This window comes from Gallus gallus, chromosome 9 (genome assembly GCF_016699485.2).
Source record: "Gallus gallus isolate bGalGal1 chromosome 9, bGalGal1.mat.broiler.GRCg7b, whole genome shotgun sequence".
Taxonomy (NCBI): domain Eukaryota; kingdom Metazoa; phylum Chordata; class Aves; order Galliformes; family Phasianidae; genus Gallus; species Gallus gallus.
The window spans coordinates 8,275,256-8,303,071 of record NC_052540.1 but is presented as its reverse complement, the minus strand read 5'-3'; the positions used below and the strand labels follow the sequence as shown (position 1 = coordinate 8,303,071).

The window sequence follows — 27,816 nt, the reverse complement described above, 5'->3', positions numbered from 1 at the left end:
AGGTGAAACTCTGCTGTAAGCCTTCACCTCTCACCGTGCCTGCTTCCTGTGGCTTGCTGTCATGTGAACGCTGGCTCTGCAGGATGCTTAGGGCAGTACCTTCTGTCAGGGTGCAGCACGCTTCTAGTGATGATATCTGAGATTTGCGTTTCCCCTTCAGATCAGATGCTGATGTGTGAGGTCTGAAAGGCAGAGGTGCTGCTGTGCAGGGTGGGAGGGCTCTCACCAAGGGTTTCCCACAGGGTGCTGCGGCTTCCCTTTCCTGGAGCTTCTGAACACTGCAGAAAGCCTGCCCTGGCGCTCTTCTCCTTAAATCTCATCTTTTATGATCTCTTTGCGTTTAGCATTGCTATGTCTGTGGCAAGACTGAGCAACTGTCATCAACCCTGACCTTCTGCCTGGCAGCCTGTCTTCAGCTGTGCGTGCGTTCCTTTATTTAGGCATAGCTGTTCCCAACTTACTCAGCTGCTGTGACAAAAGCAGAAATGACAGCAAGGTGAGAGCTGTTGTGTTGGCTGCCGCTCTGTGTTGCCTTCAAGTCATCGTCACGTTACATACAGAGTGATAAATGATAATTAACATCTGACTAGAATCTAAGTAGAGTTGTAATTATATGTTGGGGTAAGTTTTGGCAGAAATGAACAATTGCTATCCCTGCACCTTAATTTCTGCCGCAGTTTTAAGTGAGTCTGAAGTTTCCCAGAGTCTGCAAAAAGGGATATGTCTGAAGGAGATCTGTTTTTCCATACATTTACTTGGATGTCACCAGTTCTAGGGAAAGCTTTGGCAGCATAGACAACAAAAGAGTTTACTTCCTTAAAAAATAACCCCCAAAAATGTTAGGGTTAAAGCTCCAGCATGTAGTCTGTAGCATTTAAATTATTTACAAATGCAGTTGCACTTTCCCAGCTGGAGGTACTTAAGAGCATAAGGCTCTATGGAATGCCTGGCTGCTGACAGAAAGAGTGGCTGGTCCAGGAAGCTGGTCATCTATTTTAAAGCATAATTGCATGTTCAGCACAGTTAGAGAACTGGTCGCTTCTCTAAAACAAATCAATATGTTTGGTAGCATAAATAATTAAGACTTCTTGAAAAGCAGCATTGGGTTGGTTTTGTTCTTTGTTTTCTATTTGGGTGGGGAAGTCTTGGAAGACTGAACAGAGAAGGAGTCAATTTTTGGGTACTACCTAAAATAATGAAGGATCCCTTGGAGGTTAGTTTGAGATGTGTCATAACGAAATAGAGAATGACATCACTTCTATGCTAAATTGTTGTCTTTTTTTGTAATGTTCTGGGAGATTTCTGGGAGGACAGGATTTCTTTTTTGTAAATACGAGTTAATAAACAATACTAACAACAGATATGATTAAAACTTTAATAATAATAATAATAGGAAGTGATTTGCAACCAGACTTTTGATTCAGTAAGAAGGAAAAGTGCTTGCACATATGTATAGTTAGCTTGTAATTTCTATTCATATTTTTATCTCCTTTAGAGTTCAATATTAATCTTTCAAAACACACATGTTACTAATCAAAATATTACTCTTCTAAGGATTTTTGCCTGAAATACCCACCAGGAGACATATGTTTTTAGAGAATGTGTTACAGCCTAACAAATATAGACCAAACAACTTACATTTGGGTTGGTTTTGCTAATTTTGTATGTAGTTGAATGAAGAGCCTTGTGGATGTGAATGTTAATTGATACCAGCAACACAGGTTCATTAGCTTTGGTTTTTGTGTGATTTTATTCTCTTCTAGAGTTCAAGTAAAAGAAAGGGAGTGAAACCCTGTCAGGAGTCATGAAATGAAAAACACATGTTGTACAGAAAAGCTGTCCAGGGTACGGAGCACCACAGTGCAGCTCATTAGATGCTAAAATAACTGTTACTCCATTTGATATTGTGAGCACAGTCTTGTGCCATGAAAGAGCAAAGCAAGATCACTTCTGAAAAGTGCAGAATGTTTTCTGTTGGGGCTGTTTTTCTGTCTGGGGTAATGGGAGGGGAGTGCAAGCCTCCCCGAGGCTCCAGGTCCACTAGCAGAGATCCCGGGGCTGATTGGTGCTCACTGTAAGGAAAAGGATGACTCCTGTTGTATGGTAGTAGTGAGCACTATGTATCTACAGCTGCCATCCCTGGAGACTGCTGTCTGTGCAAGTGTGGATTTCTGGGAAGCAATTCATCATTTGCCCCACGTCTTGAGCCCTAGACACGTCACGGCTGGGACAAACGGGGCATGATGAATAGGGGAAGGGTTGCTTGGTTTGCCCTGCCTGGACCCACCAGGTCTGGGGCTTTTAAAGCAGTGTTAAATAAATAAATATATAATTCTTCCTTAATACTTACATCCTGCAGAAATTCCAGAGTCTTATGGTTCTCAATCTCTTTGTTTCCGGGTGGGGAAAACTACCATTGGGTTTTGGGATTTAAGGTACAAAGGATTTGATGCCACTGCTAGTGGAAGTAATTTGTATTCTTGTGGGATCTTTGCTGTCAGAACAAATGACACGTCTGCAGCTGCTCTGTTTGGGGCTGTGAGATGATGGGGCATCAGCACCTGAGACAACACCGCTTTTGCTGGGCCCTGCATGTACAAATTTTACTTTGCATTCCCCTTTCTTCCTTTATCTGCATTTTGTGCCTCATTTACCAGCTGTGAAAGGTCATGCTCAGAAATTGAATGAGAATGTTCATTTTGGTTCATGTTGCTCCTGGCTGAACTGTTTGCGTATGGAGACTGTCTCAAAGTGAAATTGCCTTGAAATAATAAGCAAGGATTGTACAGCTGACGTTGAGCTGAAAGAAGCCTGACTGGGAGCTTTTGCTCCTTCCCGTGTGAGGCTGGAAACAGCCCTCTGCAAAGTGAAATTGTGTGCTCTGAATGGTCAGTTTCCAGCCACTTGTTCATGCCTTTGTGTCGGGCATTGGCTTGAGCAGCTCTTCCGCTTCGCTGTCGGGGCACAAATCTGGGCTCAGTTTTGCAGGGCTGAATGAGCCACGTTCTGGCAGTCCTGGAATAATGCAGTTTGGAAGGAACTTCTGGAGAGGATCCAGTCCAGCTCACAGCCTGTCCAGCTACACCAGGCTGCCGGGCTCTTGGCAGGACAAGTGCCGAGTCTGTGAGGATGGGGAGCCCATGGGCCTGTAGTGCCTGTGGTGGCACTTGGCCACCTTGTGGGGAGGCATTCCTATTGTGCACCCCTGGGCCTCCCCTTGTCATGGCTTCCGTGTGGTGCAGCTCATCTCCTGGCCATTTTGCTGTGGCTTCTTTGTCCAATACTCACATCCTGTGCTTGAGCCCAGCCTTAGTTGGTACTTCTATCAGAAGTTCTTTCCAGAGTTTCTCTCCATGCATGTTTATTTGTAGTGCTGTCAGACACTGCTGAGCTTCTGTATTATACTTTTCAGCAGACACCAGTGTGAAAGAGGATAAAAGAAACCAGTATTGAGGCACTAACATGTGAAGTGCCAGGCAGCATTCCTGTGGTCAGCGGGCCTCTGTCCCCCCAGCTGTGATGAGAAATGCCTGATGCTCATCAGTGGTCGACAAGGTTTTACACACACGGTCATTTACTTCATCTGCCTTGCTCTCATTATCCAGCCAGAGAGCGAAGGGTCTGGTGGTGAATCTGTCTTTCGTGTGCTCCTCCCTAGAGGGTGCCATCGTCCCGCGCTGTGCAGCCAGCGCTCTGCAGCCAGGAAGTGTGCAGCCCTGCCAGGTGTGCTGCCAGCACCTGCTGACACCAGGAGTAGCGGGGTGGCTGAATGGGGTATGCCTCTCCTGTAGCCACAGACATACACTGCTCAATGGGACGCCGTGCCTGCTCTGCACGCTGCGCTGAGAGCTGCTTGTGTCAGTCAGAGGTAGCTTCAGCAGGAGGAAGTGTGGTTTTGAGATGAAGTTGTATGTCATTCAGAAACTGTCAGAGTGCTTCTGGCATTTAGCTGTCTTGAAGCAACACTTTGAAATACAGTGTTTTTAAATGACTGTAAGCCCTCAGGTAGAGTGTGTGAGGAAGAGAAGGCACTGAGGTTATTCATGGCTTTAGCAGTCAACAGCTCATATCCTTTCTCTGAAATGAGAGTGCGATCCCCATGCGTGCACTGAAGCTCTTTTCCATCAGTATGTGTGTTTGCAGGGCTTCAGACCAGCACCACACAGCATGCTGGCTGGGCTGGGGAAAGTGCTGGGATGTGGTGGTGGTGGAGGAGAGGACAGGGCAGTTCCTGAGGAGGGATCCATGCAGGGCCCATCCTCCTCTTGCAGCCTGGCAGCAGATGGGGGTAGGGAAACGGTACTGGAAATAGACACCATGCTGCAGCAGAACCTCGTGGCACTGTCTGCTGTGTCCTGCTGCGTGCTTTAGAGACATGGCCACTGCAAAAAGCTCCTTGAAAGCTTTCAGTTCATACAGTTCCTCAGGCATAAAACCTGATTGGAAAGGAGACGTGTTGATGATGAGTTCATTTCATTGAGCAGGCTGCCACAAAGACTGCATCTTGGTGCATGCCTGGGTGCTGATTCCTTGGGAGCTGGTGAGGATTCCGTGGTTGTTTTGAAGCAGCCAAGCATGAAGAGAGGCTTTCAGAGCTGTGTACATATTTTCCCTCTATTTTCCTTGCTAATGCCTCCAAGCCTCTAAGAAAACAAATACTGACTGCAGACAAGGACCTTTGATGTGTCTGAGGAAAATTCCCTTTGCTAAAAGATAATGTGTCAGCTCTTTTGTTTTGGAAGCATGAGGTGGGTGATAAATTGTAAGGTGCTGAGAGGTGACAGTGGATTACCAAAATTTCAGTGACCTTCGTCTTCATCAAGGTACCGAGATTGTACTTTTGCTGTTGTAACTTGCTTGAAATGCTTGCCTGCTCCTGCTATGAACGAGGCCTTTCCTGTGGTTTTGCTGTAAGTGGGTCTCTGCTGTCTTTAGTTCCTCTTAATGGCTTGGGACTTTGGGGAGCCAGCCTGAGCGGACTGCTATGAGCACAACAGAGGCGTTCACCTGACACTGCTGTGTAGGGATCTTCGAGCTTCAAAGGCTTCTGCAGAACTTCTCAATGCAGATCGTGGAGGGGCTGTTGTTTTTCGGACAAATTAAATAACTAAAATATGCATGCCATCTTCGTGGCCGATCAGCTACAGGCAGAGGGCTCTCTTTGCTGTAGAGGGACCAGTCTTGTGGTGGGCTGGGAGGAGGGGTCAGTGTTTCCTTGGGGGAGGATCTCCTCCATGAGGTGTCTTCTGATGAAAGCTCTCAGCTGATGGCCATCATACTGATAGGCTATCTCCTTTTCATTCCAGTGACACAAATTCAAATTACACAAAGAGGAGGAAAAAAAAAAAATTAAAAAGTTTGTGGGAAGGAAATAAATGTGGGGTGCTAAAGAGGTCTGTAATAGGACTGTAAGGAAATATTTGATATTATCTTTAGAAAGCCTCTCAGCCTGCAGGAGTGCTGCAGAAGAAAAAGAAGCCACAGCTTCGAAGGCGAGGGGTTTACACCTTGCTGCAGGACTCCTGCCGAAGTCAGTGTACCTGCTTGCTCCTTGGCTTCCCATTTGTAGAGCTGACATCTCTTCCATGTGGAAGCTGAGGCTGGATGACAGATGGCTGTTAGCTCAAGAATCCAGATGCCTTTGGACTCTGCTTTCTTATCACAGTCTTTACAAGACGTGGCAAGTGTGACCCACTTCTGCCATTGCACAGCTTTGCTGCTGCACAGACCCAGCCCTTGGAGCTGCTGAGGACTGGGTCACTGAAATCATCTGGGTTAAAAAAGAGCTATCTTGCCTCTCCGTGTTTCAGCTATTTCTTTTTCAAATGGCAATACCTTTAGTGGTCCATTTCCCAGCCTGTTCTGTGGGCTGTCGTGGAGGGGTTACTGCTGCTTGAGTATTGCCAAAATGAGTGGTGGTGAAGAGTGGAGGGAGAATGGGCAGTAGGTGGCTTTGAATGGAGGTTTGCCTGAACCAGCCCTGTTGTCAGAGTTTTCAGCATGGGGAACAGAGGCACTGCTTGCATAAAGGAGGATTTTGCTTCCCAGAGGGTTTCAGTGAATTTAGCTTCTGGATTCGAGTGTTAATTATCACAAAACTGTGCTTGATGTTTCACTGTAAGAGTAACTAACACCATTAATGGTGTGTAAACATAATGTATGTTAATGAGACTCCTACATCTAAGAAATAAGTCTATGTGGGAGGTGAGGTGAGCTTCAGGCATTTTTCACAGGCTGGGAAGTTTCCTTTCCAAAAATAGCTCATGTTTCTGTTAGATTTCCTTCAAAAGTGTTTGGTTTTTCGTTTCTTTGGTTCCTCAGAGGCTGGTGGGGTTTTGTTTGTTGTTGTTTTTCTCCTGTGTGCTGTAGCTGTTTTTTCAGTTCATGAGTTTTGATCAGGCCTGGAAAGCCAGTTTTAGCTGCCTTGGGCTTGTGCAGTTCACTTGGTTTTGTACTAAGCCTTGTTTTAATTTGGTATGAGATGCCATGCCAAGATTATGTCATTCCTACTTGTATCTAATAATATCTTAATCCACAAATAATTGTAAGGAAGTCACTTAGACCGCTGTCAGAGAAGAATTTCAACCAAAGACAACTGAAATGAATGGGATTCTTCACCGAGAGCGATGCAAAGCTTTGGGTCAAGCCCCAGGGTGCTATCCCATGTGCGTGTCATTTGTGCTATGGAAACCCAATGTCGCAGAAATCCCTGCCAGCCCTCCCAGCTGAGCACTGGGGAGTAAAGACGTCACACAGGCGGATGTGAGATGTGCGACAGCCCCAAGGTAGCAGAGCAGTTGCCATAACAGCCAGCAGCAGACATTATGCAGGAAGTTATCCAAGCCTGTATTGATGCCACTGGAATTAGGGCAGGAATTTAGCTCTCCCAGCTGCCAAGTGCATCTTCTGTGTGGCCAAGGTGTCAGGCTCAGTTCTGGAGTAGCAGGGGACTGATGGCACTGTAAACAACAGCAGCTGGCAGGGCTGCTGGTTTGGTGCAGAACTTGCACAGCTGTGCCATTGCGCTCGTATAATCGCATTAGAAGAGTCAAACTACCAGGCGTGCCACACGGCCTGCTCTGTGTGCTCCGCCTGTAGAGTTGGGCACATCAGTGAGCGTGTGAGGGCTGAGCTGGGCAGGTCTGAGGGCAGGCAAGCCGATAGCTGCGTGGGTTGTGCTGCTAACTGTTCTCCTAATGCACTCAAAGCCATTAACTCTAAAGACAGGCAAGAAATAATGGCGATGAGTGTATTACTTTTAAAGGACGTATTTGGTTTTTCTGGCAAATGCTTTAATTACAATTATGTCTTTTGCCAGATTGCTAAGCAATTAAACTCTAATCAAACCCAGAAGAAAATACTTCCACAGAGTGCTTTCAGTGCAGTTCCTGCCTGAGGTTGTAAGAAGGAACATTACTTACAGGGAGCACAACAGCAGCATTATAGGGCTGCATGGAAATTGATGACAAACCTTCATTAGGAGTCAAAGCCTTTCAATGTACAGCAAATACATTTTTGGATGTGCGTATAATCAGGTTATACATATGAGCTTTAAAAGCAGCCTCTCTGGAAGCCCTGTAGGAAATTCTTAGTTCTCACAACGTGTAGGAGAGATCCATTTCTGTGTATGTATTTAGCGTTAACTTCCTCTCAAGTGCTGTTACCTTACACTGCACACCATTAGCCTGTGCTGTTTCCAGGTTGGTCACGTGGTTTCTAAGCATCCCTGGCTGCTTTCTGACTGACTTGTCAATCAGGGGCTGCTCCTGCTGACTGCCTGCAGCTGCCCAAATCCCCACGTATGGGGCACAAACACACTTTCCTCTCAGCGCTCCTGTATGGTCGCTGGTGGTTCATTCACTGTGAGATCCTGTTAGCAGAGACCCTCAACACAAGCCTCCTGTGTGGATGTAAAAATGTATTACTCTGCAGAACAAATGCATGTGTGGGAACACACAACAGCTACGCTATTGAAAGGCATTTTGGAGCCCAACACTGCTGGCTCTCATACAGCCACGGCTATTTTAACATGAACTGGATGAGCCAGTCCAGATTTTTTTTTTCCCCTTGTTACATTTACAACTCAAATGAGCTCACTGTGCTTCGGAAAACTGCAAGAAGTGAAAAGATTACAGTCCAAATCCCTCAATGAACTTCAGTATTTTCAGTGTCAAAACACCACGTATTTTACAGACAGCGTGCTGATAACGAGAGCTAATAACTTTCCAGATGTTTGCTGTTATCGTGCTACACGTGACTCTTTCTTAAAGCTTTGCAAAGGGATCCTACCAGTTGTTGTTGGTGTGTGTGCAGCAAACAGCTGGTTTGTTTGAACTCGGAATTTTAATACTTTCAGTTCCATGAAAGTGGGATGGGAGGAGGAGGCTCCGCTGTGCAACAGAGGGAGCGCATTTTCTCGTGTGAATTCAGAAGCAGAGAGGGGAGGGAGAGGGAGGAAAGGATCGTAATGCTGCGTGTGCTTCAGTTTCAGTGGATCAAATCTTTCCTCTCTCTGCATCCAAGCTATTTGGTTGTGATCAGATGATCAGAACTCAAGGAAGCGATTGGAGAGCGAGCTGGTTGCAGCTGCACTGTAGGCTGTTTTCAGGGACAAGGAGCCACTGTTTTTCAAACATAGCGTAAACATAGAAGTTATATTGTAGGCTTCAGGATGCAGATATGGGTTGTGCTGCCAGCATTGTTCTGCTTCAAGCCTTTCGTTCTGTGGTACAGAGGAACTGTCCACATATTTGTAGGCGACGACGGCGAGAGGAGTTGTCACATGAAATCCTGCCACTGGACAGTGATGAGGAAATGAGCAGACCCAGGACTCTCATCATCATGGTACAGTATACTTTAATCAGCAGAGAGTTTGCGGAATTATTATTATTACAGATGCTATGTGATTTGTTTTCTTTAACTGTGCAATTGGAGAGAGCTTGACAGGCTACTTGCAGCTGTGGATCATTCTGCTGTAGGTTTGCTGTCTGTTCGCAAGCACAGCTGAGTTTTTACTTTAATCTCAAACTGAAGCTGTGAGCTGCACTTAAGCTGTATGTAAAGGTTGTGCCTGGTTAGTTTGCAGATGCATTCTGTTGCTGTTTGTAAGAGCAGCAGCATTGGAGCCCGTGGTGTGGTTGTGTTTTATCTCAGACTTGAAATTCCAAACAACAGACAGCTTAGAAAACATTTACTAAGTCTGCTCATCATAAAAACAAAAACCAAGTCAGAAGATAGGCAGGGAAAACTTTACTTTCCCCCAGGATGTGGCTGGAATTTATATCAAGTTGTTTGCAGATAAGCTCCCGTATTTCTTTGCTGCAAACTGTTTGCAGCAGGATCATGTTTGCAGGCTCACCCCTTCCTGGCTGGGCAAGTCCCCTCGACTCAGTAAGGAGTGGGGCTTGAAAGACTTGCTGTCTTGGCGAGTCGTTTTCTCTTGTGATTGAACGGGTTCGTTTTTATTTTGTGGCTGGAATATAAAAAGTACTATAGCTTTATTAGGAGTAAGTGACGTTGTTGTTGTCGTTACAAGTCATTGTTTCAGAATGGAGAATGCACTGACCCCAGTTACTGCTCCTTGCTGAACACAGGTGTAACGAGCATTGCCAGGCCCTGAAGTGGCTGCGGTCTGCCATGGCGGTGGTTTTGTGCTGCATGGCTCTCACTTGATGAAAATATTACAAAGATACCACAAATGATGTTTGTCAGCTTAGCAGAGCAATCACGTGTACCATTTGAGCTTCTGAAATTGTTTGGATTTGTTTTTTTTTTCTGTAAAGGATGTTATGATGAAGTCCAAATTACATCCCCTGGCACCTTGCTGTACTACACAGGGCAATAACTTGAGTGGGTGATGGTAACATCAGACAGCTTAATAGCTGTCATGAGGTCTGGCACTGGTTTGGGTAGAGTCTTGCTGCCCATGGAGGTGTGTATTGCAGTCATGGCAACTATAGCAGCTAGGATCTGATCCAAGTGTGTTTTAATTATCAGTTGAGGGTATTGCCCAGTGGCAGGGTTGTAGCTACTGGTCACATGGAGGGAGGCAGCAGGTTTCATCGTTGTGAAGCTGATGTTCAACTGTCCTCTGTTTTAAAGTCTAGTACCTATAAAACAAACTTTACCACTCCCCCACTTAATAGTGAAATAACCAGCCTCAACCACATTTAAACAAATAGTTGCATCCCTCCCAGTGGTGATTTCAAGAAAAGTGAGTTCAGAAAGGTCTGGAAGAAATTGCAGCATGTCAGAGTATGAATCATCTGTGTAACTTGCTTCAGCTCTTGTAAGAAAAGGGGTTGTGGCAGAAAGCAACACCCCAGTACCTGAATGTGGGCTGTTTGCAGCCTGAGGAGCTCCTGTGTAAGTTCTGAGAGGGCGGGGGGCTCTGAGCAGCCAGCCCTCACCGTGAGGGGAAGGGGCTCCCCACAGTTCATGGGGCTGGGGATACTCAAGGGTCTGCCACCTATTGCCTTTGGTTACAGATACACCTGCCTGTTGTAATAATGGCACAAGGAAATGGGGGCTTCTGCAGCAACTGCTAATGCATTGGTGCTCCTCCTGCCCGAGTTCTGCCCTTTCTCAGGAGGTCTGTGTGGGCTCCTTTCCTCCCCCAGCTCACCTGGAGAAGGGGAGGATGAGCAGCCCAGGCTGGTTGTGGGGCTGGTGCTGCCTGGGGCAGGTGTGGCAGGGGAATGCTGCTGACTTCAGAGCGCTTCTGCAGTAGAAATAAGCAGTCCCGTTTCCACTAAAATTCACGTGTGACTTGAAAGAGCAGCATGATAAAGATGACTGGGGGATACTGCATCTTAATAAAGCACGTGTTACACTCCTAACCATTTTTCCCCTTGGTCTGTTGTAGATCGTGGAAGTTTATGTCTGGAAAATACAGCGAGACAATTATGTAGGCAAGCAGAAGAGTATTTAGTTCAAAACATCATTATTCACGTTGTGCAGATGCCAGAAGCTAAGCTGATCCTAATGAGATTACAGAGTTTGCAGGTCTGAGGGCAGTGAGTGCGCCCAGAGAGGCAGAGGATCCCAGAGCGCAGTGCCTGAGGTGCCCTGAGGCACACAGCTCCCTGCGGGCTCCTGGTGGCCCCATGGAGCCAGGAGTTGGACTTGGTGGTCCTTGTGGGCTCCTTCTGATTATATGAGGAGCTGGCGCTTCTGCCTTTCCAGGCTTCAAATGAGATGGCCTGCCTCTTAGTAGCTGGTATGCCATTGGGTGTGTGCCTCCTACTGCGTGTTAGTGTGTAGTTTCAATTTTGGCTGATTAATTGTGTCCGATTTATGAATGGCATTTTTTAAGTCCCCAGCTCTGCTGCATGTTCTTATAAGTTTGCATGCCCTGTGAAACAAAAGAAAAATCCAAATGTTGCCTCGATACGGAAAAGCGATCCCAAGGAACAGAAAGCAGCAGTTTAAGTTAAAATACTTGCAATAAGTATATGGCACCAGAGCTACAATGGGTGACAAAAGGAGAAGACCCCAATACAGCTTTCAGCTATTGCTGAACAACCACCCAGTAACCACTGCATGAAAGTTGCAGGCATCACAGCAGGTATTTCTAGCATTCCAGTCCTTATTGAAAAGGATGAATGATGTCTTTGTCCACTGACACTTACATTTTTTTCTTTTGCAGTTTGTTAGTTTAGAAAACTGGTATTTCTTCTTGGGCAAGAGGGGTTGATACTGTTTTAAAGCCTGTCTGAATCCACAAAGCAGGGAAAAGATGTAAAAAAAGATTTAAGATAACTGGAAGTCCTCTGTCACTGACTGTGGTGTGCCATCTTGGACAGAATCCTGGGAGCTACCAGAGACACATAAGTATCCGAACAGCTGCTAACTAGACATATAAGTTGATTTGATATGTTCTACATTTAACAGACCACCTTGTTATTTCTGTACCATTAAGAATATGTCTTTAAGAGCTAGTTTTCAAATTAAGTCCACGAGGCAGTGAGGCTTCAGATATTAAAAACCTATGCAGACTGAATGCAAATGACTGTATATACTGTTTCTGAGGGGGGGGGGAAGAAAAGGAGGAGGGAAAGGGAAGATGCCTGAGGAAATGCAGTGCTTAGGGCTGTGTGGTACTGTTTGCAAATACTAACACTTAGGATGACACTTTGCATTTAGAACTTGTGACTGGAAAAGAAGTTGAGCTTTATTTAGTAGGTCATTTATTGTTTTCTTTTCACATGATTTATTATGAAGTTTGGCAGCTGAGATTTGTGTGGAAGATAAGAGCAAAGCACGAATTTCCCCCTCCTCCCTTGGTACCCAGCTACACAAACACATGGTAAAATGTTTTGCATTTTGAAGATGTTGTAACTTGAAGTGACATGCTAGCTTGAATTCAGCAACAGCAAGGTGACAATACTACTCTTTGTATTCAATTTTTCATCTCTGAAGAGAGACAACCTGCAGAGATTTTCTGTCTTTGTTCCAGTAGTGAAAGCATAGGAACTTCTCCTGTTGCACAAATGCAGGTTAGCTTTGCTGTCAGAGCTCCTTCTCATGTCACTTTGTAAATGGAAGGTTAGTCTTGCAGACTATAAGTAGAAAAGATGAAAATATGGCTTTGAGTTTTTTCTTGACAAACGTCTCACCTAACAGTGAGAGTTGTGCCATAACCCTACTGCCATATACCACCAATAGACAGCAGCTCTATAAATCACTTAGAGATCCCATTCATGGCTTATTGATTTTATAGGAGTTGGGCTGTGTGCACCCAAATGGAGAGGTTGGTCTTAGATTTACCGCTGTGAGGAGAAGGGCTTCTCTTACTCTGATGCCTTAGAAAAAGAGTATCATTGGAAAGCCAAATTATCCAGGGCTGGAAAGTTGAAAAGAAATAATTAAAATAATTCTACCTTCCAACTCAAGTCAGAATTCAACATGAAGTAATTTTATTGTCGTTTAAAAATATATTTGTCTTTATTTTACCTTAAACAACTTCCACTTTGACACTTGCCCTCAGTAGGAACAAATACAGACCTGTGCTTGAATAACATTGGAATGTAAGGAGAGGAATAGCATAAAGTGATGCACAAAAAGCAGTTCTACTTCAAAAATGTGTTTTTGCAATGGTTCTTGTGATCTTTGTGACTTCATTCTTGTGTCTAGTGCTCTACAGGCCTGCTGGTAAGTCCATAGCCATGAACTCTCCCTTTCAGTGGGTGTATTCCAGTGGCAGTCAGTGGGGCTCAGTGCTATAGAAATGGTGTATTTCTGCGCATGTATTTCTGGGGTTACATTTGGTTCTGGCTTTCACCAGTTTAAGCAGCAGATACAGCTCTGGGTACTGTTTCTTAAGTACAGACAGGAATGAGCCCAAAACGGGGGTTTGTTTTCATTCTTGAGAGCAATGCAGTAACATTTAAAGTATCCATATAATTGGAAAAGTGATGGCATAATACCAACCTTCTTCCATTGAGCAATTCTTCTCCATCTGACTTCAATACTGATTAGATCTCTGACTTGAGGAACGATATTTTATGTTGCTTTCACCTCTTATTAATGTTGCAGTGATGTGTTTAGCATTATAGTATGTGGAATTATATATGAATCTGTTAACTGTGTTCTTACGGCAGCTTTATGAAGTCTGTGGATTCAAAATAATAAAGCAGGTGATGAAAGCATGCTTTTACAGAAGAGGTTATTTTTTCCCCCCTTTTTGTGAAAGAAGCAATCTATTTGTTTATAAGCAATGCCTCCCAGAAAGAGTAGGGTATAAATTAAAGGTATACGGAAAAGTCTCTGCCAGTAGCACTCATTGGGAGTACTTCATGAAGGCTTTGTGGCTTTATGCAGTTGAGATGTGTGCTCAGAATGCTTTGTGGGAGAGAAGGTTACCTACAGGAAGCTGACTTGACGAAAGCCAAGAGAACAAAGAAGAGAAGAAAGAAAAACAAAAAAACAAAAAAAAAAACCAAACCTGCAGCCTTTGGTCATCAGCAGCTGCACTGCTTTGCACGTTAAGCACACTTAAAAGCAAATCTGTGTGTGCATGTTCTTCATCTGCTGCAGTGCTGTCTGTAGGGTGCTGTATATCATTCTGCCTGGCTCCAGTTCTGATGGGCTGTATCAAACACCAGCTTTACGTGTTTCCCTTGATTGTTTTGCTCCTTCATTCTTTCTTTGGTTGAAGTATTCTCATTTTACAAAGGAAAACAGAGGAGTTGAGAAGGAAATCCCAATGATCTTGTCTGGCCCGGGATTCTGGAATTGGGTGGTCTCTGGTTGTAGAAACCTTAAACTGTTTATAATGGTGTATGAGAATATACCAAATCGGGCTTGTGTGGAAATCCTGCATTTGTTTGTCTGCTGGCTGGGCTCCGTGGGTGGTTTAGTGTGACAATGTATAAAGAAGGACTGGGAACACTAAAGCTGCCCACTGCTGTGTCTGCTGAGAAGTGGTGTCACCCCTGCTGATCGAGCTCTGTTACAGGAACCCGTCCCGGCTCATGTATGGCAGATTGGGGCAGCACAAAGGCACTTGTAAGCCAGCAGGCCATGGCAATAGCCCCATGGTGCTTCGTGCACACAGCCAGCATGGCTCAGGGCTACATGGTGGTATCTGTGAGCATCTGCAGCTGGGGGGGCTGAGGCCTGGAGGTGAGCAGCAGCATGGGGCAGTGGGGCTTTTGTTTTCTGTGCAGTACTGTCCTGGGGCCGGCTTTGGTAAGCTGGGTATGATAAGCTGCAGTTGATTCAAAAATAGGTTAAACTCTTGCTTTCAAAAGCTATATCTGTGTCCATCCTTGCTCTATGTCTCCCGATGACATTAATCCACTGATGACTGTGGCACCGAGAGCTGCCTTGGCTTTATTTCTGCACGATTGTATAGACAATCTCATGAGTGCAGCTGATCTGGATCTAAATGCATATAGCTGTCCAGCATCTGTTTCCAGGCCTTTGGCTACAAATGTGGGGATATTGATCCACCTGGGAGCAGCTGTGCTGAGCGAACAGGGCTGGTGCAGGGTGGCCCTGCTGAGGGACAGGCACGTAGTGGGGAAAGCTGCCATGGCAGAAGGTGTGTGTGAGGGAGAATGACTTGGAGATGAGAGAAGCCAAGTGGAAAATGCTGCTCCTCTGCAACTGAAATTGGCATGCTGCTGTTGAACTTGGGTAAGATTTGATTTCTGAGGGCAAATAACTACTGCGATATGTTGACGTAGCAAAGTATTCCAACTCACAGCCCTTTTTCCTCCCTGCTTGTTGCTACCAAGAGTTTTGGTTTTGCTCTGCAGTAAGCATTAGTCCTTCTAACAATGTTCATTCTCTCTCCCTTCTACACCCCCAGCACTTCCTTCCCAAAGTGGGAGAAGTCTTCAGCTTTGACTTCTGGATAAATGCTATCCACTCACCTCCTGGTTAGATGGGAAATCTGAATAGCATGTGACAAAACACTTCTTGATATTTTTCACTATTATAGATTTTCTTTTTTAGAAACAATAATTTTAATGCACTTGGTCTAAACCTAATTTGAATAAACCAGAATTCCAGTTCAGGACTTGCAGATACTTGCCTTAAGCAAAGTTGCATCGCTCTTGAGAGGGCGGGGGATATCTCTATGAGTGTCTCTGTGATTTATAGTCTTCTATATGTAAGAATTGTTTTAATACATATAACTTCTGTCACTCTGTAGCCTCTCCAGCAACCTCTGAGCAGCAAGGTAGGGTGATGCAGCACAGTCCTATAGGAGCCATTGCACCTTCCTTTCCCAAATAGCAACTGCTGAACCATCTCATTTCAAGCCTGTGTGGCTGCTTATAGTCCCAGACTGCAACAGAAGGGTAAACTGAGCAAGGCACTGCAAGTACATCCGTGCTTTAAAACGATGTGTGATTTACTGTACGTGCTGTAACACCTCGTGCAGATAGCCTCCGTGATCTTTTGCTTTGCATCCCAGGAGAGTTGTCACCTGATTCCTGAAAACTCTCAAGAGATTCTGACTTCTAGATTCCATTTCCCATACCACGCAAGCTTCTAATGAAAGGCATGGCCACTTTTTGACTGGTAGGCAACTACTGTTAGTCCATGGCTGCGTGCCATTGAGCTCCAGGTTGCAGTATCTCCAGTAGCTTGAATAAGTGAACAAACATAGGTGGTTTTAAGGTGCCTTCACCAAAGAAAGGTCTGTAAAAGCAGAACACAGGATTTCATTTCTAAGGCTAAGCAGCCTTTCAGCACGTTTGATCCTATCAGCTAGCACTACCTGGCAGCTCTGCTTTTGTCAGTGTGTGAAATGAGAAATTAGCTCTGCCAAGCTCCTCGGGTAACTGAATTCTTGCACACTGCAGTGCTGCTGTTTCAGGAGCACAGAAATGATCACAGTGTCATTGCAGTGTCTGAAGCTAAGGAAAGCAGAGTGCCCAGGAAATGCAGGAACTATTCCTTGTCTTCTGGGTTTTGAATCATTTCCTGGAATAACCAAGCTTTATGGCCTGAAGTATCGAGTGGAGTGAAATATGCCATTGGACAGGAAGGACTGGCATTCAGCATTGAAAGGCACGTCACTATTTACTCTTTGAGGATGTTCTGAGGGGCAAGGCTCTGACATTGTGGGCACTATTCCATATCTGGTCCACTGTAAGTTGGCTCAGATGGTGGCCCAGCACCTCCTCCACTGAGGTAACTGTGTGTGTGGGCACATCCTCAGTCAGAAGGAAGCTTGGCACATCAATTCCATCGTTCTTCTGCAGGCCACTTATTTTAGACTCAGGAACCTATATAAATAAGTATGTGTTATTTAAAAAAGAAGAATGCCTTTTTCTTCCTGTTAATTTTGTGCCTCTTCAGAACAAAATGTTATGTTCTGTCTGAACAGAAAGAATTTGCATGCAATATCTTGCTTTTACAGTTGCAGTCTGTTAATAATTATTGCCAATTTGTGGTTAGCTTAGAACATAATAGTCTCTGTGTGTGGTTTTCAATGAAAAATAGCCACTGTAATGTTTGTCAGACGTCTTTATGCCTGAGGCATCACTCTGAATGCAGTGTATAGAACCAATTGAATAGAACACTTCATGTCTTGGTGTTTGTTTTTTCTTCTCATCTGTCAACTGCTGTGCTCATTTTCTTTTTATTACTACTGATACTTGCTTGAAGATGAGACAGCCAAATTCACATCTCAGTTTTACATGTGTAAATCCAGCAGGACACATTTCTGACTTAATGCAGTAAAACAGACGAGAAGCATAACTGTACTGCTTGCATGTTCCTCTTTTTATGAAGAAATCATGAAATGGAAAATGTGTGTGGCCTTGCCGGGTCAATGAGTGATTAGCTATGAAATCAGCATGTTGGGAGTTAAACTTCTTGGCGTCATCGCTGACAACTTTCCTTTGGCATTTCAACGTGGTTTTGGTGCTAAGGTGGTATTTTCAACAGGTGGTGATTTATCTGCCAAAATTAGTTCTTTCAGAGGGGAAACCGTAACAGTAAAGAGATGAGTTACTGAGATGAGTTACTGTATCGTGAATTCCTGGAACCTGATGCCCCTCCTCCTTTTGAGAGGCTCCTTCCATCAGTAAGCACTGTGCAAATGCATACCTACAGCTCTTTCTGTAGCAAAACTGGTCTTAATGGGTTTATGAAGGAGGACTTTTTCTTAGAAGAAGCATTGCCTGAAATTGGGCTTGTTTTCTTGCTTTTGGGTGCTTGGGGGTTTGGAAGCAAAGAACAGAAATGGTGTTCATGCAGCTGATTTCCATTTCTTTGTTTCTAGTGCCTTAGCTTTCCCCTGTCCACAACCCATTGTCTCAGGTGCCCAAGGAGCCTTTTCATATCTTTGGGATGTGGCTGGTTCACCCAGGTCACAATTTGCCCCTCATATAACATGAGTTTTGTTTCTGCTGACAGTGCAGCAGAAACATCAGCTGAAGGAGGAGCTGTGACTGAGGTGTGTTTGTCCCCGGCTGCTGATCAGATGCTGCTGACAGGCAGTGGGCTCCTTCCCCAACACCTGAGTCAATGTAAGATAGTGTGTTTAGAAGTGTCAGGCTGACGAACTGTTTGTAAATAGCAGAAATGTTTATGAGCACATGCATAATTTTCTAGAAAAAGTAGAAGTGAATCCTGCCTATGCCTAGTGCACTACATTTGTCTTACTTTTCTGACCCTAATGGAAATGGTGAATACTGCTTAACAAAATGGAGTTCTAAAATGTTTTCAGTATGTAAAAAAGGCCATTCTTGAAGAGCGCACCTAGAAGGACTTGTCCAAACATCAGTCTTTGTACCAGTTCCCAGTTTGCATCAGTACCGAGAATATACATAATGTTTTTAAGCAGCCATAAGCTTTTGCTTGCGGAAAGTGCTTGTCAGTTTTCCTTTTTAAAACAAAATCAAGGGCAATTCTAAGTCCTGTGAGCCTGCAGGAGGAATCTGAATTGTGGGCTGAATATTGCTTTTTTGTAAAATGCACTCAAAAGACAACTGTATTTCTTGGAAATGCTTTCACAAAGGCTATGCTCCTAGAGTCAGACCATGTCTGCAGTGTTTCGAGCAGAACAAGGAACCAAGTGAGGAAGAGTGGCAGCAAACTCTGCTTTATTTCCCATCCACATCCTTTTCTGGCACTTAATAATGCCTGGCTGAGCTGTGTATTTGTAGGGAGTCAAAGTTAACCTCTTAGCTTCTGATTTTCTGACCATATCTTTTGTATCTGGTACAAGCAGTGCGTGGAGTCAGGGTTTTCCAGATATTTTGATGGGAAGAGAGAAGTATTTGGACTTTCCAGAGTTTCCAGAATACAAAAAGTCCCACAGACTTGGTGCAGAGTCAGGTTGTTAGTGGTCAATGGAGGTCCCTGGTGGTTAGGCAAGAGTGAAGGTCTAAGGACTTGCATGTTGGACACAAAGAGCTAGGCGTGGGAGTGGGGAGAAACATAAGACAAGAAATACTGGCAGACATTCATCCCGTTAGAGAAAACCATTCCGAGAAGGCAAAAGAGGAGGAATTGCTGTGATTCAACTCTGCCTTGCAGCAGCTGGGATCCGAAAGCCTAGAGCAGCTTTACTGTGTTAACAATGATATCGTTCTGCTTTTTTGCTCACTCAAAAAATCATAAATTATTTTTTTTTCTTTTTGGTCTGTTCTTGGATAGTGGAATTTGATATCAGCTTCTTGGGAGAGCCTTAATGCCATGCACAATTCATAACACACGGACCAGAACTGGAAAATTACAGAGAGGAGAGGAGGGTCAGCAAAGGTAGACTGTGAGTGCATAGACGTAGTTTGGACCTGAACTGATCTGAAAAAAAACTGAGGTGATATGGTGGAAATTGGGAAAAACAGGAATGGTGTCAGACAAGTCAACCTCACTTGCAGTTCCTCCTGTCAGGAATTCAGTGTCATCAATTGAAACTAGTAGACATTTGCTCCACAGAATGACTATTTGAGCTGTGTTTTTTCTTTCTACAAAACATTTAGCACCAGTAATGCCTGTATAGACTTAATGGATTGTTTTGGGTTCTTGTAGTTTGCTGCTATGTGTGGGCCTCCCCCTCTGAGCCAGGTGATGCTGGCAGCGTGTCCATGCATCTGTACCTTGCACATCCACTGGCTGCTGCTTGCTGTGAAGGTGAGCTAAGTGGGGGAGCAGAATTTAATGGATTATATTTCTTTTTGCTGAAGTTGGGGCTATATTTAGTTTTGATTACACAGGCTTTCACAAACCACAAGGCTTGTTCTGGGATCCCAACCACTGCCCCTTCGTTTTTTTTTCCCAGAATTTTTATTTTCTTATTTTGGTAGGGCAGAAGATTGCATGTTTATTACAAGTATGCATTAGGATTAGCAGTTCTTAGCTTAGAAGCTAGAAGCAGAGACTGGAAAAGTGAATCATTTTTCCGAAAGTACAGAAAGTTGTGTCAAAGTGAGAAATACCTTCTCAAGCGTTGGCAGTGTTAGAATTCACTGTTTTACTTTGTGTTGCAAGAGATTGGGTAAGACAAAGGGAATGTCAAAGGACGCAGGATGTCTCTTTCTCTTTCCCACTGCCAAACTAAACCAGAGCAGATGTGATTTGCAGGATTTTGTTCCATTCTTTTTTTTTTCCCAAAGTAAAATAATCTTGCTGATCTGTTCTTTGAAATTTGTCTACTTTTTCTCTCTTCCAAAGTGCCATTACTTACTTTTCAACTGTAGGACCCAAGTGATGAAATAAAGTTTTCTGAGCTGCTTAAGATACCACTAGAAGATAGGATAGCATACAAGAGTTCATAATATTGAATTTATATTACAAGTATGTAATATCAAATACAATAATAGTTGCACTGTCAGTTTGCGTACATACACAAAGCAGAGCATTTTAGTACTTAGAGAAAACAATGAAGAGAATCTAAGGATATTTTATTGTTTTATATACAGTCAGTGTGTGTATGTATGTATACATGCATGTGTGTTTTGGCATTGTAGATGGTGACTCTGACCTTGATTAAATGAGTTTCCTGACCTCCTTTTGCTTCAGCTATTCCAGCTGGAAAATTGGGTGAAAATGTAGATTCTTTGTAAACCAGATGTTGTTGAAGCTGAGCTTTTCTTTGTAAATAGACTGAAAAAAAATACTTATTTCTGCAACGTAGCATAGATAGAAATAGCAAATATTGGAGTTGCAAATATTAGAGTTACAATCAGAAAAGCATGCAATGAAAGCCAAAAAACACAGCAGCAGCAACATGCCTGGAGATAGTAAATTTAGATGATTAAATTATTTAATGGCCTTTTATGGCCCTTCATCGCTATGTGTTTTGTTATCAAGGGCTGATTGAAGTCCAAGTAGATGAAAACAAAAGGGTAATGCTTGTTTGGAATTTCCCAACGCATCAAGCTAAAGAAGAAATTAAAGTAATTGCATATCTTGTTTTTGTACGCATCAGCAGGACAGCATTGCTAATGGAAGGTTTATTCTTCCAGCCTGATTGCTGAGGTAAAAAGAAGCATTTTGTTTGCTAAAGTAAGAATAGCCCAATTTCTATTCAACCTGAGCAAAGATACCTGAAGCAGAGGTGCATGGTTACTGCTCTCAGCTGTGCTACATGCAAGTCTGTGGCTTGCTGTGCTCCAGGGACTCAAACTTGCAACAAGGGCAATTGGCAGCACTGTGGCACATAGCTCTGCTGGCTTTGCCAAGAGCTGTTGTCTCAAGAGTGTGGAACAGGCATGAAAAGAGTGGCAGGAGGGATGAGATTTGTGATCCTGGCTTTCTGCTAGGTGCAGGAGGCTTTCCAGCCTGGAAAGCTGCTGAAACCATTTTCCTGTTGGAAATGTCTTCTTGGGGGGGTTGGATGGTAGAAACATTGTCATAAAGAGGAAAGGCTAAATATGCACACGCATTGCCACAGGTTTTGGAGATTTTTTTTATCTAAATACAGAAGCTCAAACTCACAGGTCTGTTCAGTGTGAGGTGCAGTGATACCCAGGACATGAGGTGAAAGTAAAGGGTGTAAAGGAATGGCTGAGATCAGTGCTCTGTCAGCCCGGAAGGGCAGAAATGGATTGACGGAGGTGCAGCTGCTGACGTCGTGGTCTGTCTTCTGGAAAGGTTTGTTAGCAGAGCTCTGACAAATAGAAGAGGCTTCTCCTCATGGATGTTTATGAGGGGATGTTGCCACCCTGCCTTGGAGAGCTCACCTTGTGTGCTTATGTCATTTTTTCCATGATAGCTTCTCAGCCCTTTGTCTGCTAAGAGCTATCTGTGTAGATGTGTAGGCAGAATACAAGTATCAGCTGCTTCAACAACTTCACAAAACGTGTTTTATATATGCAGAGGTTGATGTTTCAGCTTGTTATTAGACTGTACCTGGAGTCAGATTTCTCAGACAACAACGTAACTCTCTTCCAGCTGATTCACTACCAGAGTGACTTGCAAAAAGGTTGCTTCACGTGTAGTTTTACCATTATAAATTTGGGAATTTCCCAATTTGGGGGAAAAGTCTACCACAAACAAACAAAAAAAACCCTACTTCTGATCCTACTGCAGTAATCTCCTTTACCTGTGCAATGTGAAGCTTTTAGGAAGTGCAATTTTTACGTGCCTTCTCAAACACGTACAGACTGCGTAGTGTCCTTGACTTCTGGAAGATGTGGATGAGATGAATGTGTAGTATACAGTCATTGACACCAAATTTTGTTTCCCTGCTGGGGGCTGAGTGTCATCCTTCGGTTTTTCTTCAGTGAATTTTCTCCTGTGGTTCTACAGGGAATGCCTGACATGCTGGGATTTCCACAGCCATTCAGTGGAGATGGGCAGGGTCCTTATGTGCACTGTGCTGAGCGACCAAGTGTTAACATTGGGTAGGCCAAGTGTCTCATTAGGTCTATACTGTGGAAACTGCCTGGTTGGCAGTGTCACTGCAGTGGCCGAAGTCTATAAATGAATCTAGTTCTGTTACAAGAGGCTTATCTTTCTTTCAGGATATGATTTCCGAGTAGGCATACTACACAGTGCTGTTTGAGGCTTGGATGCAGCATGTTCCAACAAGAGGAGTGTTAATTTTCCAATCTGTTAAATAACTTTGACCCTGCTTCACCTGCAAATGCTAGCCTCCCAGTGCTACTCTGGAAAGATGGATGAGGAGGTTTTAGCAAAATAAGTGAAAAGTGAATGGGCATGACAGATAATTCTTTAGGCTGTTGTAGCAGATGTTAATTATTTGCAATAAATGTTGCTCATATTTCTGTAGACTGTTTTACAGAGACTGCAGAGTTTAGGCTGACACAGATTTCTCTGTTATTCTGAAGCTTACACCAGAGAGCTTGCAGAGTCAAGGCATAGAGTACCTATTGATAGCTGCTGTGAGGGTGGTGAAGTCTTTTCCCCTCCATAATGGACCTTGATGCATGCTCGAGAGTGCCTGAGGCTGCTCAAGCATGACCTCTTTTTGGTTAGTAGCTGCTCTTCTGTATTTGTTTTCTTGATTTCTCATTCTGAGCTCTCCTGTGCTTCTTTCTTAGAGGTTGTCCCATCTGATTCGATTCTCCACGTGTGCCTGTTTTAGTGATGTAATGTAGTATTGACAAAACTGAGTCTGCAGTACTACCATGAAAGTGACTGTGGGTGTACAGTTATTTATGTATACGTGAGCATAAATCAAGACTGTGCTTTTGACTTGCACTGTGTTTGTGCATGTCAGCATTCCTCCTGGACAGAAACCTTGAGCCAAAGGGAACTATTCATTCCCTGAAACTTGCTATGAATTTGATCTTTGCATGAACTGATGCTTTATTTTGACCCTTCTTGCTGGGAGAAGGAGATTATACTACTTAGGAAGGCAGTATTGTGAATCCAGTAGTTGCAAGTAGAATATTCAGCAAATCAAACATTTTGCCTTTTTAGAAATGTCTTCTATGTTAGTTGAAGATATGTACTTTTGGAACTGAATCTTTGTATGTTTATTGGGCTGCTTGATAAGCTCCAGTGAAATATGTTTTCCAGAGCATGAATAGCATACTGTAGCAGTGGATTAGTTTGTCCAGCAGTACATTTCTACATATCACTATGTATCACAGATTCAAACTGAAGTCAATGAAGCATGCCAGTGCAGAGATTTAAAAGAGAAATAAATTAAAGAGGGCGGAAGATATAAAAGCAATGTAGGAATGCAGAAGAAAAGAATTCTTAGAGAATTTGTGACCCCCATCAAAAAAACTGAATGCTAACGGCTATGTTGTTAAAATTTGCTTTGCACTGCTGCTGCGGGATAGAGCATTATTGGATGGCTGGTGATGTTATTCCCCATTACGAGTGCAGAGGGGTATGCTTTCAAAACACATCTAAGAAAGTGGTGCTTTTACTTGTAGTTGTTCACTATTAATTCTGTTTATATTGCTGTGTGAATACGATTGCTTATTTGTTATTTCATTGCTTCAACCTTTAAATGCCATGGTGTTGAGAAATTACAGTGCTCAGAGCCTTCAGCATAGAGTCTGAAAAACTAGCTGTCAGGAATGGCAGTAAATGAGTTCTAATAACACTGAGACTGAAAAATCGGCTGGGCAAAAGATAGTGAAGTCAACTGGATTAGGACCAACTGGAAACTTGAACCCAAGTTCATCTTTTGTATTATTTGGGAGTAATTAAAGTTCATCAAAGTTTAGGAAAGCAGTGATGACTTATCTGGGGGAAAGATGCCCTGGAATAGCTCCTCAGCAGTGCTGGAGGCAGGAAGCACAGGAGAGAGCCGTTCAGTGGCAGAGCACAGTTAAGGTTTCTGAAGTATGCGTGTAAATTTTGTCCTCAGCTGAACAGAGCAGCAGTAGTTTGCAGGCCTTACACAGGCTGCAGGAGGTGGTTGAGCAGGGAACCATCTTCCCATTTGGGCAGCCTGGCACTGTGCTGCATGGTTTGGGTTTAAGGGACTGTCTTTGCCAGGTTCCCTTGCCAAGTGGTGTCTGTTGTCCTTCGTGCAGGCAATGCTGCAGGAGGCTGAGGGAAGGAGAGCTGGAGATTGCTGTTTGTGCTCAAGTTACAGAAAGGAGTCGATACGCTACGGAGCCTCTGAGAGGAACTGATATCTGCTTAAAGTTAAGTCAGCAGGGCTGATGGATCCAGCATTAAATTTAACTTCTGGCAAGGACCTTTTATCTTGGCAGCTGCATTCACTATGTTAGATGAGAGGCACTTGGGACTTGGTAAAGACAGTGTGGTGGTTGGAAAGAAAACAAGGGTGATTCCAACTTGGTTAGTGTTGTGGTTCTATATTGGTAGCCACTTGAAATGTCTGCATACCTTGGCAAAGGACTTCTGCTGTCTTTTCTGTTTTCTAGTGCCAGACATGGATGCTTTTCACTGCTAAGTAGGAGTGCAGTGAAATCTGTCTTTACCAGCCTGCTGTATGATTGCTGAAATTCAATTCCAAGGAGATGATAGTCTCAAACACAAAGCTGAGAGATGAAGATACTGTTGGCATAGTTTTTTAATTCATGGAATTTGTGCATTGTATTTCAAATCTAGAAGACAAAAGCAATCATGGAACAGATGCGTTTATGTAGTGCTCAGGTTATATATGCTGTGCTCAGTGTCACTGGTCCCCTGGCATCCTGCCTGTGGAACAGCCATGTGGAAATTTTGCAGAGGTTTGTTACCATGGATCAAATGTTACTAATGCTGAAAAGTGCCTGAAAGTGTTACTGGAATTCCCAATTATTTGCTCAAAGAGGGGGGAAAAAAAAAAAAAAAAAAAAAATAACAACAACAACAAAAGACAGTACTCAGGGCAGTGTTGCAGATTTCTGAATACTTACCTGAAATAAGTAAAGAAAAACATGCTTATAGTTTAATATGTGGAATATCTGGAATGAAAAAGTAGAAAAATGGTTTATTCTCTTGGTTATGCAGACTAAGATTAACTGAACATAAGACTAAAGGACATCCCACAAAGATGGTCTGCAGAGGGAAATGCAGCTCTGCTACCCCAGCAGGCTGAGCCCTCTGCTGAACAAAGGAGAATAGAAGGGGATGTGTGTGCGTGTGCATGTGTGTGGGCACTGAGGAGGTTTGTTTGGTTGTGTAAGACCTTTATGCCCTGTCAGCCTGCAGACAGCTGACCTTGGGCGTCCCCCACCTCAGCAGCAGGCAGGCTGCCCTGTTCCATGCAGGACAGGGGGCACGGAGCTGCTCTGATGGAGCTGCACTGATGGCTCCTGGGCACTGTGGTGCTGGTTCCAGCAGGCAGATGCATGGTGCGCTGTCCTTTCGGCAGGTGACTACAAAGCCAGCTTTTACAGGTCAAAGTGTATTTTGAACTTCGCCCATTTTTTTTTTTCATTATGCAGCTGTCTGCGGATGTGCAAGTTTGCAGGGTGCTTCCTCTTAGTGATATTTGCACTGCTTTGAAAGGGGAACTGTTACCTTGATACAAAGCAAGGCAGATCCCAGGCCTGAGCGGCACCTACGTGCTCTGCCAGGCCTGTGTCCAAGGCCTGCTTACCAGCGCTGCAACAGATTGCCATTTAATGAGGAGCTTCTTTGCTTGGAGACGTACATGCACATGAAAGAAGAGTGCGGCCATTTCAACTTTCGAATCAGGGAGGAGAAAGGATGTAATGGTTTTTGAGGCAAAGGCAGACATTCAGTTGCAAGCTTTTTTCCTACAACTTCCTATTTTGATTTGCATAAAGAGCCGGGGGGGGGGGCACGTGGGGGTGTATTTATGGTTTAATGAGACACTGTTGCCTTACTAGAACATTATTCACAGGAAGAAATGAGTTATTGCAGGCTCTCTTCTTTCTGTTCAGTTTCTGTGGATACAGCATGTAAGTTTTAGCCATACTTCCCCATTGAGTGGTATCAGTAGCTTTCATTTGTTGCACTGAAGCTGCTGAAGCAAGGAGGTTACAGGGGCGCAGTTTAAGAGCGATTTGTTTGCCGCTTGAATTCCTACTGGTACAATGAGCTTTCGAGGACGGGTTTTCAGAAGGGAGCACAGCGAGCTGCGGAAGAAGAGAAAGACCATTAAGAGAGTGAATCGAGGAGAAATGCAGAGGCTGAGCTGCGTGAGTATTCCTCCATCCTTTCATCTCTACCTCAAAATTGTTATGAGATTCCAGGATAAATACAAATAGGGGAGAGCAGGATTTATTCCTTGGTGTGTATAGAGGGTGACTGATTCTCATCAGACTGTAGGATGAGGTACGTGGTAGAATGATTACTTGTTTCTAAGACTGAAACATGCAGAGTTCAGGGAGTTTACATCAGGGAAACAAAGCAGCAGCATGATTTTCTTCTTGGAAAGTGTGTTGGGACACAGTCACCGTCCCTGGGGGTGCTCAAAAACCACGGAGATGTGGTACTGAAGAACATGGTTTAGTGGGCAATACTGGCCGTAGGTGGACTGTTGGACTTAGAGGTCTTTTCCAACCTCTGATCGATGTGTTGTCGATCAGACAGATGCTGACAGCAGCATAATATGATGATGTTTCTATGCCTGGTAACAAACGCTTGGCAGTTCTGTGAAAATCCATAATGGTGCCTCTGGAGTAGAAAGTTCTTCTGTGTGATTTCAGGGTCATTTCGCGCTTTGTAGTCTGCTTTGTGTAATTTGTGCCCTTGGAGACCAGGAGAAAGCCACTGTCCTTCTGCAGTGAGCAATAGAGGAAAGCTCCAGCGCCTTTGGTGGAAAGCTGCAGCGAGGTTCTGCCCCATCAAGGCAAACAGTGGCACTGAGCTGGGACTGCACTTTCTGAAACCCAAGGTGTGGCACATGCTTGTTATTCTGTGCCTAAACTTTCTAAACTTTCTCTACTCAAAGTGAAACTACAGGAAATTTAAGTAAAACACAGAGAACCTTCCTGTGAGACAACTTAAGCAAGCACTGTTTTAAGCAAGCACATTCTCTTAACTTGGACAGTACTTTAGATTTCAAAGGTTTAGAGGCTGTTCTTCATGCTAATGTAACAAAGAATCAGTGATAATACGCAAAAGATGTTCATTCTCATTAGCTTTCTTAGGAAGGGAAGTATATATGCAGTTGTAGCATTTAGTAACAGATAAGTTGGGATGGCCTGTGATTCATCTAGTAGTAAAGTACTTGTGTTTTGCTTGTGACCAGCTGCCATTTTGGATTTGTATTTTATATGGAAGTGGATCTTTCAGACACAGCTGCTTTACAGTGTAGTTCCTGCTGTTGTACAGCTGGAGACACCAAGGGCTAGAGGGGTTTTGGAGTTAACTCTCAAACACCACTAAATTTTCAGAAGTTCCCAGCTTTGATAGTCCCAGATAACTGTTGGGATTTTCCAAAGAGCTGAGTGTTTCAGTCTTCTAGACTGAAAACATTGCAACTTACCTTACAATTTC

The 27,816-nt window shown here is 43.9% G+C and overlaps 1 protein-coding gene across 20 annotated transcripts in view; it reads left to right on the top strand.

Moving 5' to 3' along the window:
* DOCK10 (dedicator of cytokinesis 10) overlaps window positions 1-27,816 on the top strand; it is a 139,834-nt gene that overhangs the window by 10,621 nt on the left and 101,397 nt on the right. For 12 of the 20 annotated variants that reach the window (XM_015277007.4, XM_015277011.4, XM_015277009.4 and 9 more), the window contains exon 1: window positions 8,429-8,844. The exons of 4 other annotated variants lie outside the window; for them this stretch is intronic. In XM_015277007.4, coding sequence (XP_015132493.2) covers window positions 8,680-8,844 — 165 coding nt within the window. In that variant the 5' untranslated portion in view covers window positions 8,429-8,679. Of the gene's footprint in view, window positions 1-8,428; window positions 8,845-26,204; window positions 26,514-27,816 lie in introns of those variants that run through there. 4 more of the 20 variants (XM_015277020.4, XM_040706031.2, XM_015277018.4 and 1 more) reach the window with 1 other exon arrangement.